The 22,917-nt window shown below is 40.0% G+C and overlaps 2 protein-coding genes across 6 annotated transcripts in view; one reads left to right on the top strand and one right to left on the bottom strand.

Moving 5' to 3' along the window:
- tmod1 (tropomodulin 1) overlaps window positions 1-19,795 on the top strand; it is a 76,266-nt gene extending 56,471 nt beyond the window's left edge. For both annotated transcript variants that reach the window (XM_052019838.1, XM_052019837.1), the window contains exons 7-11: window positions 7,243-7,350; window positions 10,025-10,168; window positions 11,201-11,345; window positions 12,816-12,880; window positions 18,421-19,795. In XM_052019838.1, coding sequence (XP_051875798.1) covers window positions 7,243-7,350; window positions 10,025-10,168; window positions 11,201-11,345; window positions 12,816-12,880 — 462 coding nt within the window. In that variant the 3' untranslated portion in view covers window positions 18,421-19,795. The remainder of the gene's footprint in view (window positions 1-7,242; window positions 7,351-10,024; window positions 10,169-11,200; window positions 11,346-12,815; window positions 12,881-18,420) is intronic.
- Window positions 19,796-21,633: 1,838 nt separating this feature from the next.
- Window positions 21,634-22,917, bottom strand: part of LOC127572498 (thiosulfate sulfurtransferase/rhodanese-like domain-containing protein 2) — a 29,383-nt gene continuing 28,099 nt past the window's right edge. For all 4 annotated transcript variants that reach the window (XM_052019847.1, XM_052019848.1, XM_052019849.1 and 1 more), the window contains one exon: window positions 21,634-22,261. In XM_052019847.1, the coding sequence (XP_051875807.1) occupies window positions 22,029-22,261 (233 nt within the window). In that variant the 3' untranslated portion in view covers window positions 21,634-22,028. The remainder of the gene's footprint in view (window positions 22,262-22,917) is intronic.

The raw sequence follows: 22,917 nt of genomic DNA, 5'->3' as shown, positions 1-22,917 counted from the left end.
GGGCTCCTCTTGAAACCGGCAGAGGGCCCACGAGGTCGACGTGTATGTGGTCAAACCTCCTACAGGTAGGCTCGAACTGCTGTGGTGGGACCTTGGTGTGTCGCTGGATTTTTGACGTCTGGCAGTGCAGACAAGTCCTGGCCCACTCACTGACCTGTTTGCGCAGGCCATGCCAGACAAACTTGCTGGCGACCAGTCGGTCAGTAGATCTGATGGACGGGTGCGCCAACCCATGTACCGAGTCAAAAACGCGTCTCCGCCAGGCTGCAGGGACTATAGGGCGGGGCTGACCAGTCGCAACGTCGCAAAGTAGGGTCCGCTGACCTGGACCAACCAAGAAATCTCGGAGCTGTAGACCCGAGACTGCAGTTCTGTAGCTGGGCAGTTCGTCGTCGGCTTGCTGTGCGTCAGCCAGGGCCGTGTAGTCGACACCCAAGGATAGGTTGTGGATGGTTGGTCTGGAAAGTGCATCAGCAACAACATTATCCTTTCCGGAGACATGTTGGATGTCAGTTGTGAACTCGGAAATGTGGGATAATTGTCTCTGCTGACGAGCTGACCAGGGATCAGAGACTTTGGAGAAGGCAAAGGACAGAGGCTTATGATCGGTGAAAGCGGTGAAAGGCCTGCCTTCTAGAAAGTATCGGAAATGCCGGACCGCCAGATACAGCGCTAGAAGTTCCCGATCAAAAGTGCTGTACTTCAGTTCGGGCAGTCTAAGGTGTTTGCTGAAAAATGCCAAGGGTTGCCAGCGGCCTTCGAGTAGCTGTTCCAGTACCCCACCCACCGTGGTGTTGGACGCGTCTACCGTGAGGGCAGTCGGGACGTCAGTCCTGGGGTGTACCAGCATCGTGGCGTCTGCCAGGGCGTCTTTGGCCTTAACGAAAGCAGCCGCAGCCTCGTCAGTCCAGATGATGTCCTTGCCCTTACCAGCCAGCAGCGAGAACAGAGGGCGCATGATACGGGCTGCTGCAGGGATGAAACGATGGTAAAAGTTGACCATCCCAAGGAATTCCTGTAGGCCTTTGACTGTGTCGGGGTGGGCAAAATGGCGGATAGCATCCACCTTGGCGGGTAGGGGTGTTGCCCCGTCGCTGGTGATTTTGTGGCCGAGGAAATCGATAGAGTCAAGTCCGAATTGGCACTTGGACGGGTTAATCGTGAGGCCGAAATCGTGGAGGCGGGAATACAGCTGGCGGAGGTGGGAAAGGTGTTCCTGGCGGTTACGGCTGGCGATCAGTATGTCGTCCAAGTAAATGAACACAAAGTCCAGGTCTCGGCCTACCGCGTCCATCAGCCGCTGGAAGGTCTGCGCGGCGTCCTTAAGGCCGAACGGCATCCGAAGGAATTCGAACAGGCCGAATGGGGTGATAATCGCAGTTTTGGGGACGTCATCCGGATGGACCGGGATTTGGTGGTATCCCCTAACGAGGTCCACTTTGGAAAAGATGCGGGCCCCGTGTAAGTTCGCTGCGAAGTCCTGGATGTGAGGGATGGGATAGCGGTCCGGGGTGGTGGCGTCATTCAGCCTGCGGTAGTCGCCGCAGGGCCTCCACCCTCCGGTGGCTTTGGGGACCATGTGCAGGGGGGAGGCCCAGGGGCTGTCTGACCTGCGAACAATCCCCAGCTCCTCCATGTGACGGAACTCTTCCTTTGCCAGGCGGAGCTTGTCTGGAGGTAATCGTCGTGCTCGGGCATGAAGGGGTGGCCCTGTGGTAATGATGTGGTGTCGTACCCCATGTGTGGGCCTAGAATTTGTAAACGAAGGTGCCAAAATCGATGGGAATTCGGCTAGGAGCTTGGCGAAATCGTCGCCAGAAAGGGAAATGGAGTCCAGGCGCGGGGCTGGTGGGCTGATTTCTCCCAGGGGATAGGTCTGGAGAGTGCTAGAGTGGACTAACCGCTTCCTTCGCAGGTCAACTAACAGGTTGTGGGCCCGAAGGAAATCGGCTCCTAGGAGTGGTCGGGCGACGGTGGCAAGGGTAAAGGTCCAGGTAAAACGGCCGCCGCCAAAGTGTAATTGAAGGGTACGGGTGCCGAAAGACCGTATCGTTGTACCGTTGGCGGCATTGAGTAGAGGACCTGGTGGCCTCTCACGAGTGTCGCGGCCTGTCGGGGGCAAAATCCTGACCTCCGCTCCAGTATCAACGAGGAAACGCCGTCCAGATTTCTTGTCCTGAACGAAGAGGAGGCTCTGTCGGCGGCCAGCCGCCATAGCCATCAGCGGCGGCTGGCCCTGGCGTTTCCCTGAAACTTGCAGGGTGGGCGGCATCGACGGGCCTCCGCACCCCACCTCTGATGGTAGAAGCACAGCTGGTCACCCGTGTCGTCGTCTGCGTTCCTGGGGCGTGGCTGCTCGGTTGCTGGGGCCGGGCGAGGCGGGCGTAGGGCTCGCGGCCTGGTAATTTGACTGACGGACGAACCGCTCTCGCGCTTGGCCCTCCACAGGACATCTGCCCGGGCGGCCACCTCACGGGGGTTGCTGAAGTCGGCGTCAGCTAACAACAAGTGGATGTCATCGGGGAGCTGTTCGAGGAAGGCCTGTTCGAACATCAGGCATGGCTTGTGTCCCTCGGCCAATGCCAGCATCTCATTCATTAGGGTGGATGGGGATCTGTCCCCCAGGCCATCCAGATGAAGCAGGCAGGCGGCGCGCTCACGACGGGAGAGGCCGAAGGTCCGGATCAAAAGGTCTTTGAAAGCCGGGTACTTATCTTCCTCCGGAGGCGACTGGATGAAGTCTCCAACCTGGGCGGCTGTCTCCTGGTCCAGAGAGCTAACCACATGGTAGTACTTCGTGGAGTCGGAGGTGATCTGCCGAAGGTGGAATTGCGCTTCGGCCTGGTCAAACCAGACGCTGGGCCGAAGTGTCCAAAAGGTGGGCAGCTTGAGGGCCACTGCGTTGGCTGCTGCGCTGTCGTCCATTTCGCGGGTCCAAAAGTCGTTTGGACCGTCGGGGTCACCAATGTAGCGGTTGCTACCGCAGAATAAAACAAGACTCACTTGGAGGATTGCCAAACAGAACTGGTTTATTTTCCCGCCTTGCGCGGGCCCTTTAAGGGAGAAAACTCCCGCCCAAAAAACCAGCAATGACGTAAGTCCTACGTCATCAGGACTTTCCCGCGTGCGGGTTCTCCCTGTCGCTCGGAAAGACGAGGCCCGCCGCCATCTTGGGCCTCGTCGCTCCGACACCGCGCGACCCGACTGCCGAGCCGGTTCGCCCGACTAGACAGTGAGTCGCCACAATTAGAAATTTTTTAAAAGCTACTATACCCTCTTTTCCAACAGCATACAAAACTGAAATTTCAGAAAAGATTTTAGGTCTTAATCCTTATCAGAAAGGCTTGATAGCAACAATCTATGATTTAATTATGAAAATACGTCCAGAATCACTGGACAAAGTTAAGAATGAATGGGAAAGTGAACTCCAGACATCTTTACCTACAGAGACCTGGAAGAAAATTCTTCATTTAGTTAATACATCTTCAATGTGTGCCAGACACTCTTTGATACAGTTTAAGGTAGTTCACAGGACCCATATGTCAAAAGATAAGCTAGCCCGTTTTTATCACCATATAAATCCTGTATGTGACAGATGTAAATCAAATGTGGCTTCTCTGACACATATGTTTTGGTCCTGTCCTCTTTTGGAAAAATATTGGAAAGACACTTTTAACATTATTTCAACTGTATTGAATATTGATTTACAACCTCACCCTATCACTGCAATTTTTAGATTACCAAGGATAGAGTCTAGCCATTTATCTGCTTCCGCTAACCGTATGATTGCCTTTGTTACATTAGTGGCCAAACGATCCATTTTGCTTAAATGGAAGGATCCAATACCCCCTACTACTTTTCAATGGTTCTCTCAAACTATATCATGTATAAACTTAGAAAAAATTAGGAGTGGTACTGTTGATCCTTCGCTTAAATTTGAAGATATTTGGAGTCTATTTATTCAATATTTTCACATGATATAGATCCCTCTTCAATAACTTTCCAATTTAGAGGAACGGAGTTGATGACATAATATTGCTCTGTTTCTATTGAGAAATTTCAGTCCAGTCTTTTTTTTTCTTTTTTTTTTCTTTTGAAATTTTTCTTTTTAGTTTGGTTTGATATATTGTTTATAATTTTTCTTATTGATTTGGGGATTTTTTTTTCTTTTCTTTTATATACACAATAAATCTTTTCCTTTCTTTTATATTATATTCATTTACTAAGAGATCGTGGGATCTACAGATTTTTAAAAATATTTTATTGTTCTTTATGATTATCTATGCCATGATTGTTCTCCTGATCTCTTTGTATTACATGTATAAACATTGTTTTTATACAGTAATCTGTATTAATTTGGAAACTAATAAAAAGATTGAAAAAAAAGAAGCAAAAATCTCTGTCAGAGCCCCAGCTTCCTCCTTCCTTGTTTTCTGTAGAATTCTGGGATGGTTCTCCTCTGGCTCTGGGAACTTATCCACACTTATGTGTTCCAAGACAACTAACACCTCCACCTTCTTAATGCTGACGTGCTCCAGACTATCAACATTGGTCAGGCCACATTTGAAGCTCTGGTCATCGCATTACAGGAATGATGTGGAGGCTTTGGAGAGGGTGCGGAAGAGGTTCACCAGGATGTTACCTGGATTAAAGGTTATTAGCTCTAAGGAAAGGTTGGACAAACTTGGATTGTTTTCCCTGGAGCATTGGAGGCTGAGGGGAGACCTGGTAGAAGTATATAGAATTGTGTAGGGCATAGATAGGATAGATAGAGTCTTTTTCCCAGGGTAGAAATGTCAAATTATAGAGGGTATAGCTTTAAGGTGAGAGAGGTAAAGTTTTAAGGAGATTTACAAGGCAATTGTTTTTACACAGAGAGTGGTAGGTGCCTGGAAACTGGTGGAAGTAGAAATGCAGGCACATGAACAGGCAGGGAATGGAGGAATATAGACTGTGTGCAGGTAGATGGAATTAATTTGGATCGGCATCATGATCGACACAGATGTTGTGGGCCGAAGGGCCTGTTCCTGTGCTGTACTCTTCTATGTTCTATGCTCTAATCTGGGTTGCTATCTTCAATATAATTGAAAAATAGAGAAAAAAGACAAGAGTACTAGATATGGGGGAAATTAAGAGAAATTTTATTTCATGTGTTTGAGATAATGAGATGCATTGAGTTATGCTAAGAAGTTATGTAAGGGAGGGAGCCAAATTAATACAATCTAACTAATTATATATAAAGCTATTCATGAGGTCAGGGGGTTAGATTTTTAGCTTTGCTCCACCTTCACTTGTTTCTATATGTTCGGTCATTTAATTTGCTATCTATACATCTAACAACAGAAATGCATTGTAGTGTGGGCTTTAATAATTGGGTTGAAGTTTGAAGGGCATCTTCCAGGCACATCCACCCACTCCCAAATCACTTTTTCATTTAATTGAGTTGGAACACTTAAATAATACTGGTCAAATTTTATATAATTTCAACTTTTAATAGACAGCGTTATGGGACATCACAGAGGTGCAGCTGGTGGAGCTACTGTCTTGCAGCTCCAGTAACTCGGGTTCAATCCTGACCTCAGGTGCTCCCTGTCACTGCATGGGTTTCTACTGGGTGCTCCAGTTTTCTTCCACATGCCAAAGATTGCAGGTCAGTAGGTCATTTGGCCACTGCAAATTGCCCCTAGTATGTAGGTAACTGTACTTATTGGCAGGATCTGAGGAGAATTGATGGGAATGTGGGGAGAATAAAATGGAATTAGTGTAGGGTTATTGTAAATGGGTGCTTTATAGAACGGATTTGGTGGGCTGAAGGGCCTAGTACCATGCTGTATGACTAATAGGGAGGCAGTCTTTTGTGTTCGTTTTGGGCTGGATCTTCCCAATGCTGCAGACGAACTTTTCATTTTCCTTTTCAGATGTGTGTTATTTTCATACTTGAGTAGTTCTTGCTGAGTAACTAACCTAGCATATGAGTTGTGTTTTTGCCATTGACATTGCTTAATACTTAACACCAATTTCTTCCCATTATCTGTGGGTATATTCCAGAACTAGTTAAACCTGCATAGAAGATCTGTTTTCAGACTGCCTTTAAGACAATAATTGGGGAGGTAGGGTTGAAGGAAGGCAGCATTACAAAGGTGGAATTTGGAATTCTTTGCTATAGGAAGGATATGTGGTTGGAAGGTCAGCTTGAGGTCTAACAGTGCAAGGATGTTCTCTACCTGATAGGGATGAAGTCAGTGGGTGTTTGTGGTGGTAACGAAAGGCCATGTGTTTAATTGGAGGAATTCCAGTTCATCTAAGACTGTACATTGGAGAAGCTGACTCAAAGTACAGAGCTAGTGAAAAAGTTGAGAAAGGTTATGATGAGGTAGAGTTGAGTATCGTAAATGTATGTGTGGAATCTGCCCAACTTTTCAATTCAATGTGGGCAGCATGCAAGTTAGAAGAGAACAACCAAAGGATACTTGGGGGACTCCAGAGCAAACAGCAGGAAGATATTGAAGTCACTGCTGGAGATGCTTTAGCTGCCAGTGGATAAATAAGTTTGAAATTGGGCAAGGACAGTTACACTCAAACAAGGAATGGAGGAGATCTATCAGAGGAGGAAGTAAATGTCGGAGGCTGCAGGCAGGTCAAGAAGGATCAGAAAGGAATAAAGTGTCACGTTCACTGTCACAGAGGACAAGATTTGTGACTTTAATTAGGCTTATTTCAATGTGGTGGCAGGTGGAAAAATCTGACCACCAAGGTTTAAAATGAAATTGTAGAAAAGGTTACCAAAGAACTTACAATGCAGTCTTGGATCTTGGAGAGGAACAAAAAGCTCAAGAAGAATGCAGGTCTGTAATAATCTTCATTAGCTAAAGTTGTTCTGCCTTGCACCATTTACTGTTCATTGGCAGTTAATAGTTACACTATCTCTCAATTTCTGTGTATATGGTGGGGTAGTTGATGAGGGGAGGAGGAGGTGAATCATTTGGAATCTCACAGGTATACAGATACATGAAAAAAATAAAAAGTAGAAGGATATAAACTGAATATAAGTTAAGATGCCCAAGGACATAAAATTGGTTAAAGAATCCTAGAGGTATGTAGTTTTTGGTGAATACATGATCCAAATAAATGGGTGGTAAATATTTTGAAACAATAGAATGGATCAGATTTAAGCTGCAAAAAATGATCCCGTTTGATATTTTTATCATATTTGTAATTATTCTGAGTAAACTTTATTTCTAGAACATTCCCCTTGCCACACTGAAAGCATATGCTGAAGCTTTGAAGGAAAATACACATGTAAAGAAGTTCAGCATTGTTGGAACCCGAAGTAATGATCCTGTTGCTATTGTAAGTATGATTAATAATTAAAGATCAATGGATGATTATTCTTATTAAAATACATATGTAGAAAATGATATTAATTTAGCACAACAGTACTAAAAAGTGATAATAATTCAACATTAAATTGCTTGAGGAATGAGGGATGCTGCAGTTGATGCAGAAGAGGCTGTGGCAAAATATAAGAAACTGTATACAAACGCAGAATATGAAACTGCAAATGCGTTAAAATAAAGACAATATAAGGCAAGACAATTTTACCAGAAGGAATAAGGATGTCATGTATTGCTTGGAAAATAGAGTCCAAATAAGGTAGATGATCACAGTGGCCAAATTCATAAACCATTACAAGCAGCAATTCAAATTGAAAATGTTATAAAAATCAAAGCATTGGTTTATCAGAGGAATGGCACGGAAAAGCAGAGAAGTTATATTGAACCAATATATTATCCTCATTTGCTAGCATTTGGAATACTGTCACTTTGTAACAAACTGAAAAAGAGCCACTGGAGAAGGTAGAAAATGAATTTACTAAAAAGGAATCCATTGCTCTGAAAATGTAATTGTCAGAAATGGCCAAATAAACTGACAATAGAATTGATATTGTGAAAGTGTTTGTTTCCACTTCAGAGAATACAAAGTGCAATAAATCCAATAAGGAATTCTTTCTCAGCAAGTGGTTATAATTTGGAAGTTGCAAGGGATAGTGAGGTTAATAGTACAGATGCTTTAAGGAGGAGGTTATATGAGGAAGAAATGAATAGAGGGGTGTTGATGGGCTGAGAAGAAAGAAGGTCGGAGGAGGCTGCTACTGCATATTAGAAACTTGCAAATGCATGAAGTGTATGTATAATACATGTAAGTTATAATGATTTACAGCCATTCTCTACCTTTATCTACCCAGCCATCTTTTATCATTATACGATTATGTGCCCACATTTATAGTGGCCACTGAAATACAGACAATGCTGGAAATAGTCAGGAGGTATTAATGTTGGTTAATAGTCATTGTTTAGGGTTGGGGATCTTTGCTTGTATTAAGTAGCCAGCATTGTCGAAACTTTGACTCCATTTTGGCAAGTCCATGGTATCTTGTCTCGTATAATAGGATCTGGGCTGACCATGTAACCCTCCACATTGTTTACAGCCCAGGTGACCATGTAGCCCAGCTGAACTTCTCCCCATTCCTCAGCCTGTACTAGAAAGAATTTCCTGTGTTTCACTCTATTCAGCTTCCAGATTGCTATAAAATTGCTATTTAACCACAACAACATGAAATTAAAATATATCAAAATAGAATGTGAGACTTTGAAATGGGTACGCAATAACTTTTAAGGAGCTTAGTGCAATAACTTTTGGCCTTTTAACACAAACGACTGCACCTGTATTTGGCTCTCCTACTGTGATAATTTGGCAAATTGTAATATATTAAAAATATTGTGTTTAATGTTTGTTTGACACCTTAAATGCCACTAGTGCAAAAGGTTTGTTTTGCTTTTCTGAATGGTTAATTTCCTCAGTAGCAATTTAAAAAAACTTCATTTTCACGCTTGGATCCATTACTTCTCTCACAGCAATGCCCCTCTAAATCCCCTTCTCATCCTCATATGCATACTCATATTTCCAATAGCATGCACGTACCCCACATTTCAGAAGTGGAGATAATAATCTGGGTACTTTGAAGTCTTTGGATTCATCTTGATTTAAAACCTTAGTTTGAATGACCTGTTTCCTGTACTCTTGTCCCCTTCGCCTCCTGATCTCTTTTCATTTCTTTTACCAATTAGCTGTTATTTCTGGATGAGCTCGAAGCAAAATTATCCTGGCCTTTACTCAGAAGCTGTGTGTCTTCTCCTGCTTCTTTCCTGGTTTTTAACTATCTACTTTTTCTATGCATAAAGCTGCAGAGAAAAACAACAGAGCCTTAGCAAGTGTCTTCAGAACTGATTAGTTTCTGTTCTGCCAAATCTCAGGAAAACTAACTGAGTACAGGATGTTACTAACTGAGTACAGGATGTGGGAAGGATATATATGAATAGGCAAAGGATTGCTAAGAGAATTTTAAGACAGAGCAGACAGATGAGAAAGGGGAAAATTAAAGAATAAGTTGAGGTAAATTAAGATGTGCAAGTGGTAAAAGAGAATGATGCTGAAGGGGTTGTAGATTTATTACAAAACACATACTAAAAGTGGGAGACCAGAAGTGACAAGTGTTACAGGAAATCAATCAGAATTCGTCTCTAACTAGGAAACTTTTCAGATTTTCTCCACTGACTATACTGCTGAAAACTTATTTCTAACCAAAATGTCACTGGGAATTCCTGCCCAACTTCAATATCACTAGAATTTTATGAGATTTTATAATAATATTACAGGCTCAAAGCAACTCTTCACATTAAAAACTGTTAAATGTTATTACAGGAATAAAAATGTCACATAAACATTACAGGAAACAATGGATCTTGGAACCTGGAATTCCATTGGATTGACAGTGCGATAACAGAGTTATTAAATTCCAGAATTAATGTTATGTAGAACAGTTTGCTGTAGTAGGCACTTGCAAACAGTTTTCGTCATGGAAATGAACAATTGATATTTAAAGCAGATGTTGTTCAGTGTATGGTATTCAACAGTATCATCTATGATGATTGATATCTTTATAAGTGTTTTACTCCCTCTCAAGTCTTTTGCAGAAATGCTGAAAGTTAACAAGACATTGAAAAGTTTGAATGTGGAGTCCAACTTTATCACTGGTAATGGAATTCTGGCTCTAGTGAAAGCCCTCCAATACAATCACTCGTTGGTTGAACTTAAAATTGATAATCAGGTCAGATGTGTTCTGTTTTGGCTTCAAAATTGTTTTAACTAATTTCATTTGTAAATTTTATATGGTTTGAAAATATACAGCGGGGATCCTTTTGTGGGCTAATCCCAAATGAAACAATTGGCTATATTTAGCTTTTGGCCTGTATAAGGAAAATCGGTGCCATTTATTGCATCCAGTGCTCCTGGAGTGGCCTCCTCTACATTGGTGAGACCCAACGCAGATTGGGGGATCCCTTCGTCGAGCAACTTCGCTCCGATCTCCCAGTGGCCAGCCATTTTAATTCCACTTCCCATTCCAACACTGACATGTCTGTCCATGGCCTCCTTAACTGCCAAGTTGAGGCAGGACGCAGATTAGAGGAACAGCCCCTCATATTCCGGCTTGGTAGTCTCCAACCTGACGGTATGAACTTCGATTTCTCTAACCTCCGGTAACTATTCCCCTCTGTCCCACCTTTGTTTTCCCTTATCCCACAGGTCCCCATCACCCCTTCTCTTTCCCCTCCCCCGCCCTCTCGATCTGCCCATCACCCACACATTCTTCTCTCTGGTTCCCCTCCCCACCTCCTTCCCTTTATTCAATGGTCCACTGTCCTCTCTTAGCAGATTCCATCTTCATCGGCCCTTTGTCACATCCACCTATCACCTCCCAGCTTCTTACATCATTCCCATTCTCCCCCTCCCTCACCTGCCTATAATCCCCCTCTCACCTGGATCTGCCTATCACCTGCCAGCTTTTGTTCTGCCCCTTTCCCCAACCTTTTTATACTGGCTATCTCCCCACTTCCTTTCCAGTCCTGATGAAGGGCCTCGACCTGAAACGTTGACTGGCCATTTCCCTCCATCGATGCTGCCTGACCTGCTGAGTTCCTCCAGCAATTTGTGTGTTGCACAAGGAAAAGACGATTGTGTTATCTGTCAATGCTTCTTTACTGTGCTCTTTTAAAGTGCCTTGGGACATTTCCTATGTTAGGGTTATCATATAAATGCAGTTTATGGAAGTATATGATGCATCTCTTTTCTTTATTCTTAGTGCCAGCAGCTGGGTAATAAAGTAGAAATGGAAATTGCGGATATGTTGGAACAAAATCCAGTCCTTCTGAAGTTTGGCTATCATTTCACCCAGCAAGGCCCAAGGCTTCGAGCTTCCAACGCAGTGATGAGCAACAATGACCTTGGTAAGAAGACTTCCTTTGTTGCCACAATGTTGTTGTTAGATGAGTTCAGGTATCATGTATAATTTTAGTTTTATTTCATTTTAGTATTCAGACTAACATAAAATACCAAGGAATCTTTATATTTGCCATTTATAAATTGGAGTATTGGAACAGTTGTAATATTTAATGTAATGCTATAACTGTTATGGACCAACATTTTTTTTATTTTGTTGTGAGAATTTCAAATACATTTTGCTATATTAGAGCTCCAGGCTCTCATTGTAAACTACCTGATTAATATAGCTGTTCCAATTCTTACTGATAAAGTGCATATTGTCTTTTTTCACAAATAAAACCCAATTATTGTTGACATATGATTGCCATGTAATTTATATAAAAGAATCATCCTGCTTAAAATGTTTTCACAGTCGTTGAGCTCAGAATTCCAGCTCCAGTTCCCCTCCTGTTGGATTTCCACTTCCAACTGTGCTGTTCTTCAGAGTACTGGGTAGAGAAGTTATTTTACATAAGAAGGGAGACAACATCAAAATGGAGTTCATTACATGATGCATTCTCATATTTCTGTATAATTGCTATAAAGCAGCACTTGCATTGAGCAGTAGGTCTTCCAGCTTGTCCTGAGAGACAGATGTAACGCATAATATGGGAAACCTTTACAAATAACAAACGACACTTGTACATATGTAGCAGCCTAACCTTGGGAATGCAACATAGAAATGACTCAAACCAAAGTGGGGAAAAATGGAAGAAAAACCCAAAGCATAGATAGATTTGTAAAAATGTTTATAGGCTTAAGCAGTGGAAGTGGGGTGGGTGGTTTTCAGGAAGAACTTCACTGAATTCAATTTAGCTGAGGGTTGAAGTGAAAATAAACTGACTGATCAGAGCTACAAAATCAGAGCTGGTTACTATTTATGTACTTATGACAATAATGCTCCACTACTTATTTCATTATTGGGGTGGAACATGTCTACAACTCTGCTGAATGGGACTATGTATGAATCTTAGTACCTTCAATATGTTGATTTAAAGCTGGATTTAATCCATAATGGAAGTAAATTGGCTTAATGGCAAAATATAATAAAGGCAATTTAAGTCCATGATGTTTGAATAAAACAGAATCTGATGGTTGCTGCTAGTCCAATATATTAATATCCATTATATGTGGGAGTTCCAAAAGTTGTTATAAAGCATTCTTAATGAGTTTGAAGCAAAAGCAGAAAGTACTGAGGATGCTCAGCAGGTCAGGCAGCATCTGTGGAAAGAGAAACAGAATTAATGTTTCAACTTGATGATCTTTCACCAGAACTTTCACAGATACTGTTTGACTTCTAAGTATTTTGAGCATTTTCTGTTTTCTTATTTCAAATTTGCAGCATCAGTGGATTTTTTGCTTTCTTAATGAATTTCTTAGATTCCCTACAGCGTCTTGTTTCGCAGGAGTTCTTAACAATCCAATTTTTGTTGCAGCTCGCATTAACAGAGCAGATGGTTCCTGGCCTAGATTCTCAGCTTTGGAACTGGAGGAGATATAAGTATATAGTATTTTTTGGTCATAGCCTCCCTAATTGAATTGGCAGTGCTTTACACTGCCTTTCTGCTGGACTACACCAACTTTCCCTTCTCTGAGTGCAGATTTATTCCCTTCCTTTCTCCTCCACTGCTTCTTCCTGCTTTTCTTGCTGACACAATTATTTTTTCTGATTAATAATTCTGGATATCCTTTTTTTATATAAATATTGATTGCATTAATTAGCAAATCTGTGTCTGCTGCAGTGAGATTTCTTCCTTTATAATACCTTTTTCTTAGCTGAGAGTTTTTTAAAATTTCTGTATGTCATCACTTTTTTAAAGAACTGCAAAATGCCACTTGGAAGCAATTTCTCACATAGAGCATGTAGTGGAGTCAAAGAATGTTGCAATAACCTCCATTCAGAATTACCACGCCTTTCCTTAATCATTTTGTTTCTAAGCCTTATCTCAAAATTGGACAGTGCTGTTTTTACTAAATAATTCTCTGCTTTTTAAGATGTGCATTATTTCTGAGATAATTCCTGGAAACTCAGCTTCTGTGATTGACTGTCATTGAAAAGGGCATTAAGCTGAGAATCTGAGATTAGTGAAGTCTCTGATCATTTGAATTGGGCTGCACACATGTCCCAGTGGACAACGTTCTTTGCCAGGATGGACTCTCAAAAAGTTCATGCTGTGATAAAACACAGAACTTGGTACTTCACACATTTTCAAACAGAAATCAGCAATGCTGTATAATTTATTTTATTCTCAGCAGTTAGAGATTATAATGACATTTCACCATCTATTTCATAAAAAAATGATTGACTAAAATAGATTTCAGCTGTAGATTAATTATAATAATTTTTGGATACTGTTTGATTCTCCAGTATTCACACCCAAGTTGATGGAAAGTGTCAATACTATGCTGGGCCCAGGTGAAATTGGTTTGTGCAGACATGATTAAAAAAAACATTTACATTGTTTCATTAATTTGAATTTTGGTAGCTCTAGTATCAAATGGTTAAACACATTTTATAGACGAATGGCAGAACTTATTCAAGTGTATGACATGGAAACCAAAAACTGAGTTACATAAAGCTCAGGTGCTGGTTCCCCAATGCCAGCCACCTGGAATCTAGTTACAGTAAGGCCAAAACAGGTGTAGCTTTAGTAAGAAAAGATGTACAGCAAAAAATTGACCACAGTTGGAGAGGATTCTAAGAATGGCTTGTGTAGTTCATAGGGGATCTTTTATAGGGAGGAGGAGGAGAGGAGAATGAGTGAGACTAAGTAACTGTAATTCCTGACCTAAGAGCAGTGCTACCAGTTGCAGAAATGTCTGTTCTCTTGCATGGATATGCCTCATACAGCTTTACATGTAGAATTTTTAAAAGTAAATATTAATTTCATTTGAGATTAATGCAGAAGAGATTTACAAAAGAAAATGCAAAGTGAGTAAAGAATTAGCATTTGAGAGGATGCAGAAGAGAGTTCGAATCCTTGAATGATGCAGAACAGAAAGAATCTATTTTACTGGCTTCTGTCGGTTCTTTGACTGAGCTATCCAGAACCAGCAGTGGATTTGAACAGGCAGACAAGAGAAGAACGTAGACAGAAGGCTGAAAATGCTCTTGATCACTTTCATAGATTGCTTTAAAACTAGCACTTCAGAATGCTGCAATTTCAAATGTTCACTGCTTTTTAAACTAAAAGAATACATTTCTTAAGACTTTTATGCCTGCACTTTAGAACACATGCAACTATTTTGCATGCATGATAGTATATTTATGGTATGATCTTTGTTTTTGTTTTGGAGATAATGACACACAGTTGAGATTACCTCATTGAAAGCACTTTGAAACTTCATTCAAAGGGTTACATGAGCATATAGGATTGTTGGCTTTAGAGACACCAAGAACAAAATCAGGTAGTTATGATTAACCTGTATAGAGTGGAGTATTTTGTCAGGCATGTCACTTTAGGAATGACATTAAGGCCTTGAGATGATGCAGAAGAGAGTTAGAATCCTTGAATGGTGCAGAACAGGAAGAAGCTATTTTACCATTGTCCTTCTGCCGGATCGTTGACTGAGCTATCCAGTTAGCCCCATTGCTTTACTCATTTTCTATAGACTTGTAAATCATTCCTTTGCAGATGTAGTAATTGAATATGCTTCCCTCACCCAATGCAGTGCACACATTGCATTCTAGATCATAACTTGCTGCAGAAATATCATTTTCCTCATTTACTTCAGGTTCTTTTCTGGAGGACATTAAATCTGTGACCTCAGGCACTGAAAACAATTTATCCTTGTTTACTACACCAAAGCCATCCAAGATTTTGAACATCTGTCTTAATCTTCTTTGCTATAAGGAATACCAATTTGTCTAATAAAACCAATACTCAGCAGGTCAGGGAGTATCTGTGGAAAGAGAAACAGATGCTGCAATGACCTTTCATCAAAGCTGGAAAATGTTATAAAACAAGTATGTTTTACGTTGCAGAAAAGGGATAGGATGGAACGATGCAAGGGAATGTCTGTGAAAAGGTGGAGACCAAGAGAGACTGAAACATGTGGTGAGAGAGGACGGTGAAGGCTTGTAATCACAGGTCATCTGTCTGAATGGAGTCAGATAAATGAATACTGAGGAGACAGGGAAAAAACGATGCTAAAACTGTGGGACTTACCGTAGCTGCTAAAGTTCTTAAATAAAAGAGAATGCTGAAAATACCCAGCAGGTCAGGCAGCATTTGTGAATTGACAAAAACTGAGTTAACATCAGAGGCTGATGCCTTTTCATCAAAGCTGGACAGTTCTGTCACTAACTAGAAATACTGGTTAACTGAGATTCTTGCCTTGTTAAGGATGAGATGCTACTCCTTGAGGTGATGTTGGACTTCATTGGAACAGTGTAACATGCCAAAGGTTAGAGTGGAGAATTAAAGTAACAGGCAACTGGAAGGTCAGGGTCATCCTCACCCAGGGTCATTCACACACATCCACCCTCTAGTACTTCATCAAATAACTACAAAAAATGTTTAGTCGCACAACATTTGCCTGGCATTTTTTCCATGTGTCGATTTGTAATCCTCAAATCCACTGCTGCATTCAAGCAGATTGCAAAATCATAGCCAAATCCTCTCCAGTTTTTTCCTTTTGAATTTCTCAGCAAATTGGGCAGCATTTTCCCCTTTCCCCAAACACTGGACTGACTTTTCTAATTTTGTGTACTGGCAACATGTTTAAGCACTTCATATTTACTTATTTTTATCCTATCCAATTTGTCTATACTTCCTCCTTTTACGAGAATGATTCCTGCATTGAGGGACATCAGTTATATGGAGAGATTAGAATAGTTGAGATTGTTCTTCATAAACTAGAGAAGGTTAGGGAAAGATGTAACAGAGGGGTTTAAGATTGAAGGATTTTGATAATTGCTAATGACAATCTGTTCCACTGATGAGGGAACACAGAAAATAATAGAATATTATTTAGTGTGGCCTAAAGGTACAGAGCATGTAACAGCAACAAATGAGATCAGAATAGGGAAAAATGGTTCAAAATTATGGGCTCTATCTGAATGCACAAAACACTCATAAAAAGACAGACAAATCAATTGCAGGAATAGAGATGAATGATATAATCTAATAACCAGCATTGAAACAAGTTTGCAAGATGGCCAAGACTGAATATTCCAGGGTACTTGGAATGCTTCAGGATAGGCAGAATGGAAAAGGAAGTGGGTAACTCTGATAATAAAAGAACACACTAGGACAGTGGTGAGAAATGATATTGGCTCTGAAAATTCTGAAGTAGAATTAGTTTGGATTCCAGATTAAAAAGAAAATTTGCCCAAAAGGAATTATTGGTGAGAGTCGTCTTTAGATCCTGAAAAATGACAATATTTTTGGACACATTATCGACCAAAAAATAAAGGGGACTTCCAACAAAGGTGGTGGTGGTGGGGAGGAGGGAGTCTGCAGGGACTTATAGGCCAGGTGTATTTCCCCTTGTATTCCCAGAAGATATTTGATTAGATGCCACATAGGAAGTTACTCCACAAGATAAGGTCTCATGATGTTGTGGATAGCATGTTAGCATGTTGGTTAACTGACAACAATGGATCATTTGCAGATTATCAAACTGTAACAAATGAAGTGCCGGAGAGTTCATTGCCTGGACCTCAACTATTTAGAATTTATATTAATGACTTATTTGAAGGAACCAAGTGTACTGTGCCAAGTTTGCTGACAATAAAAAATGTGAGAAAATTCTATCGTGAAGAGGACACAAAATTTCTGCAAAGAAATAGTAACAGGCTTTGAGTGATCAAACAGATGGCAGGTGGAGTATAATTTGAGGAAAGGTATGGCTATTTACCAAAGAATAGAAAAGCAGAACATTATTTAACTTGTGTGAGATTAATGAATGCTAGTGTTCTGATTGAATTAGGTGTCTTCATGCGTGACACACTGTTTTGATATAGGTACGTTAAGTAATTAGGAAGACAAATGAAATATTGACCTTTATTGCAATAATGATGAAGTACCAAGGCCAGGAAGTTTTACTACAATTACACAGGACTTTGGTGAGACATCAGAGTACCCTGTACAGTTTTTCAGATTCATATTTCCATACAACATCGGAAGCCATTAGGACCATTCAGCCTATGCCTGTTCTCAAAGCAATTCCATGCCTCCACTTACTTTGCTGTAACCTATTTTTTTCACACGTCAATTAACACCTCCCAATATTCCTAGTGTAGAAGGATGGTGGGAGAAATTTACAATAGCCAACTAACAACCAGTACATCTTTAGGATGTGGGAGGAAACTAGAATGCCCAGGAGAAGCCCACCCAGTCAGTGGGAGAATATGCATAGACAGCACCAGAGATTCGAATGGGACCCAGGTTGCTGGAGCTATGAGGCAGCAGTGCCAATTGAAGCACCACTATATTGTCCACATCATTAACTTATGTAGGGAAGGATGTACTAGGACACAGTGCAAAAGATGTAGGTTGAAGGGATTGTATCATGAGGAAAGGTTGGGTAGATGGGCCTTTAATCTAGACTTTAGAACAAGGTACTTATCCTCATTGGAAACTCAGGATTAAGGAGCCAATTGCATTATCAAAAGGACAAATCTCACCAATACAGGAAAATTCCATGACTGTGTTCCTGAATTTTTATCAAATAATTCACGTTGTTCATTTGTTCAGGGAACTATTCTCTATTGATTATGCTCAGGCAAAAGTACTTTTAGTTCGTAGAAGCTGATGTTTAAGAGTATGAGGTGAAGAAGTGTTAATTGGGAAAACTATGAGTGAAAGACTGTTGAGTTTTAAAATTGAAGAAAATAAGGAAGTGATAAAATTAGCATATATCTCCCATTAGGCTACATGTATTTGTTAATGAGGACTACAGTTTACAGTATAGTGAAGCTTATAAATTGTCTGCAAATTAAAGGTAGTGCAAGTTAAATACTTCTCATTATGAGTACATCTTGGCAATCCAGTTTTCTATCAAAAAATTAATTGTTGGTCTGTTGATCTATTTTAGTGAGGCAAAGCCGACTTCAGGGCCTCAATGGCCCCATCTTCCCCAGGTGCCGGACGACAGTCTAATCTCTTTGTGAAGACTTCATGCCTCTACAGAGCACACTCTATGCTGATGATTTTTATGTACAGCCAGAAGTGCCTTCTCAGTTCTCTGTTGTGTTTCCATTTTCTTTTTAGTGTTGTATAATGGGAGAATGTACCAAACTGAAGTTTAGCAGGAAGTTCAATGGCAGTAGCTTGTACAGATTGTGGTGTGCTTTGTACTACTAATAGCACTCTGTACTACCGATTAATTTTTCAATCCAATTAGTGCTGTGTGCAAATAAACCAAAATCATCAATTCTAAATCCATTCATTAGTTGATGTGTATGTCCCTGAATGGATTATTGAGTGAAACTATAGCTATACTGTGCATGAAAGAGACTGCTATTCTAACATTTACTGTAGAAGCATAAGTATTCATTTTATTTATATTATTTGATGCCAGAGAATTACCTCGAGTAAGCTGCTGTTCTGTTCTTGGAGGAACTCATTCTTCATTTATTGACATTGTGACAAAAAAGTACTGCTTGGGAATTGTGTGCGTCACCCTTATGTTTGCTGATTTACAGAGCTTTCATGTAATCCAGCACCTCCACTGATTTGTGTTACTTATGACAGAGAAATTCAAAAGGTGCCGAATAGTTTTGAGTTTAAATCAACATATCTAAATACATTTAAAATTGTGGAAATTCATACAGTTGGCTTCTCTTTTTTCATTAGAGAACCTCCAGATATCCTTCATTTTACTGCTTATGTCCTTGCCTTGGATTAATTATAGGGCAGGAAATAAAATTACAATTATTTATATTCATTTTTTGGCTGTATTTCCATTGTTCGCTGAAACAAAGTATTTTTAACGATCCAAAATAACTTTTCAAGGGTTTTTATTTAATCGTGCAGTGTCTGTTCTAAAGTCACAAAAGATTTGTCAAATTATATTAATTCATTGACAAACTCCATCTAGACTGCTTGCACCATTGAACTATATATAGCAGTCCATGGACACCAGGCTTCTACTTACCATGAACTAATTTTATTTCTTCAGCCAAGGGATTTGGCCAAAAACGAAAATGAATAACTGAAAACTTTCGGGTGGTTTGAGGAACAGAACTGTGATGATTAACAGAGCATGCTCTAAACAAAGCAGGTCAAAAAACTCTGTTTTAAATCTACACTGTTGTGGTTTCCAAAAAAAAAGGATGTGTTTGATTGTTGCACTTTATGATAAATAAAACATTACAGTTTTGGGCATTCTATAGCCTCACATGCTTTGACAAAATCAGTAGAACTTCCTGATGTACCATTGTACAATAAAAGTTGTGACATTTTGCTTATCTTGGAGTAGTTGTAACTGTCTGATTCAGTTGCTGTCCTATCCTTGAAGGAACACAGAGTTCATTTACTGTGGCAAAAAATAGAGAATGAAGGAAGGTTTGAGAAATGTGAAACTTTCAGATTCAACTGGAGTGTGCCTTCCACTTCCACACTATTAATTCCGAATTGAACAATATGATGCAGAGAATTCTCTTTACCTAATCTATGGTTTCAGTATGTGAATTCACTAAGATATCCCGCGTTAAATGGTCCCAGGGTTGGGAACAAGGAAATCTACATTTATTGAGTACAAAATGGTCTGTAGGTAAAGACGTTAATTAGGAAAGTAAGAAGTGAATGGTTACTTTTGGGTGAAGAAATTTATTCTTATCTGAAAGGCTGATCCGTTATTTTAAGACCAAGCCTTGTCACTAAACCCAACCCAGGAAACATCCCAGCATCCACCTGTAAAGCCACATAAGCATTTTGTACATTTCAGTGAGTTCACTTTATTCTTCTTAACTCGATAGCATAGGTCCAGTCTGCTCACCTTCATACCACTGACCTACCATACAGGAATACATCTGGTAAACCTTCACCATACTCCCTCAATTGCAAGTATATTCCTCCTGGGGTAAGGAGACCAGATATGTACACAATATATTGGAACAAGTCATTTGTACTTACTGTAGGTGAAATGCAACAAAGATTCAACAGATTGATTCATGGGCTGGCAGAACTGGGATGAGGAAAGAATAGGTTTTCAAATAAGATTTTATGGTCTTCAGTCTCCTTGATAATCAAATTGATCTATTTACTTTGAGTGAATCTCAATGAATTTCAATAGCCAGAGACAGGTGACTAATTTGAAAGTCTTCGAACTTTTTACCTCTTCTGAGTTTTTTTTTGAAAACTTGCCACTTTTCAGAATTCTTGGATTAGTACAAGCCTACTGAACTGATGACTTTAACTAGAGGAGTCATCTCCCATGGTTGTTATTCTATGAAGTGTTTATTCCTGTGAAGAACTGTACCTGCTTGTGCGTGTGTGGAGATAGTGAATGAAGTACACATTCATTTGAAATTGCTTTGATGGGACTCTAAAGTTTCCTGTAAAAATAACTTTTGCTCCACATGTATTTTGCCTTGACTACAGTGAAAAACAATATTTTGATCAGAAAGTGAATTAGATTTTTTAAAAAATATATTACGCCACAGAAAAGCCACCTTTCAGTTCCAAGAACCCATACGTAGGTTCTAAAAAACACAGAACCTGAATAACACTAAAGCATTTCTGAATAGTTGGATTGGATGTGAAAAAAATAGTTCAATCACAATTTGAATTCAGATTTTTAAATTAATTCCTCAAATGGGAAATTGTTTAACCTAAATTATATTATTTAATTTTTCTTTAAAATGCACAGAATGAATTATCACAAATTGCAGAGCACTCCATTTCCTAGCTCATTATTTTTTGTTGAACATTAGAACACCACCATAAATTGAAAATGTCTTCATCTTAAAACACTGGAAATGGAACAAACAGATTATGTAGTAGTTGTCATAAAGACTTGTGGTCCTGAAATTAATGGTAAATTTGGACTGAAGTCTCAGCAACTACCACTTAAGATTGACCTCAAGTGAGCTCATGTGAATCATAATTTATGAAAGACTTGATTCCTGCCAGACTGCTGAATTTTTCATGGGAGATGCAATTGGATATTTGGAGCCAAGCCATGTGAAATAAGTTGATCTATCTACAGGCTTTTGAATAGCTAATATGGGCATAATCATAATCTCAATTCATGATACACAAACATTTCAAAATAGAATGAATATGAAAACAGAAAATGTTATTGATTGAATGCATTTTAATTCAATTGATTTAAAACATGATTGTTCTCAACTAAAGTAGCATGCTGATGAAAAGATACACTTATATTAATAAGTTTTAATAGACTCTTTTAAAGGATTAATATAAAATGAACCTATTTTGTGTAACAGAACTTAAATCTTTAAAACATATGATCTAGTCATTTATCTCATTATTGGATATGGGAACTTACTGTGTACAAACTGATTGCAGTGTTCCCAATATTACAGTGCAGACAACTAAATATCAAAAGAACTTAATTGGCTGTTAAGAATTTTGGGACATCCTGAAACTGTGTAGGTTTTTATAGAAATTCAAGTCCTTTTTCTGATCTGATTTAATCCTTCTGGTTTGAGATGTTGGATAGCTTGAACAAATTATCTAATGTGGAAGCATAACAGGGATTCGTACCCGTTTCTCAGTACATTCACATTGCTCTTTTCGTAGAGGTCGTGATTGAGTTTCAGATGAAGCCTTTCCTTTTTCTTGGCACACAGCACAACAGGCTACAAGGCCTTTTTCTCTACAGTGAAGACAGGACAAAACAAGCTGACAGCAAGAAGCAGTACTGCAGAGTTTGTATTCATCCCAAGGGGCACCACAATATCTGCACTCTGGAAGGAGAAACACCAGATTAGTTTCATTAGCATTAGAGCACAAAGGCAGAATAATTTAAAACAGTGACAACACTCTTAGTACAAGTAATCAATGTGCTGAAGCCTGCATTTGTGTATCAGCAGGATACCTTAATCATTGAAGGTCATGAGACAGATTGAATAACTTGGAAAGTAACGCTGAAGGAGGCTATGCATGTCCCAGTGGACAAAGACATTTCTTTCCATTTAAGTGAGGCTATGTGGAATATTGTGTATATGTGTGGTTTGATTAGAGAAAGCCAGCAGGGACTTGTTAAAGACAAATAGAGGTTTCTTTGGATGGAACAGAGCGGGTTGATTGAATTCCAAAAAGTATTTGATGAGGGGGCCACACAATAAGCTCGTCATTAAGACTGGAGCCATGGAATAAAAGTAGCTTAGCAGCATGGATAGAAAATTGGCAGAGTAACAGGAAACAAAGGAGAATAGTGGAAGGTTAATGGTCAGTGTAGAGTTCACCAGAGATTGGTACTCGGACTATTACTTTTCTTAATATATATCAATGACTTGGATATACAGGGCACAATTTCCAAATGTGCAGATGACACAAAACTTGGAGGCATAATTAGCTACGAGGAGGATAGTAACAGACTTCAAGGAGATATTGTCAGGCT

The sequence above is a fragment of the Pristis pectinata genome, chromosome 7 (genome assembly GCF_009764475.1).
Source record: "Pristis pectinata isolate sPriPec2 chromosome 7, sPriPec2.1.pri, whole genome shotgun sequence".
Lineage (NCBI taxonomy): Eukaryota > Metazoa > Chordata > Chondrichthyes > Rhinopristiformes > Pristidae > Pristis > Pristis pectinata.
This window is presented reverse-complemented; position numbering and strand designations above follow the sequence as displayed.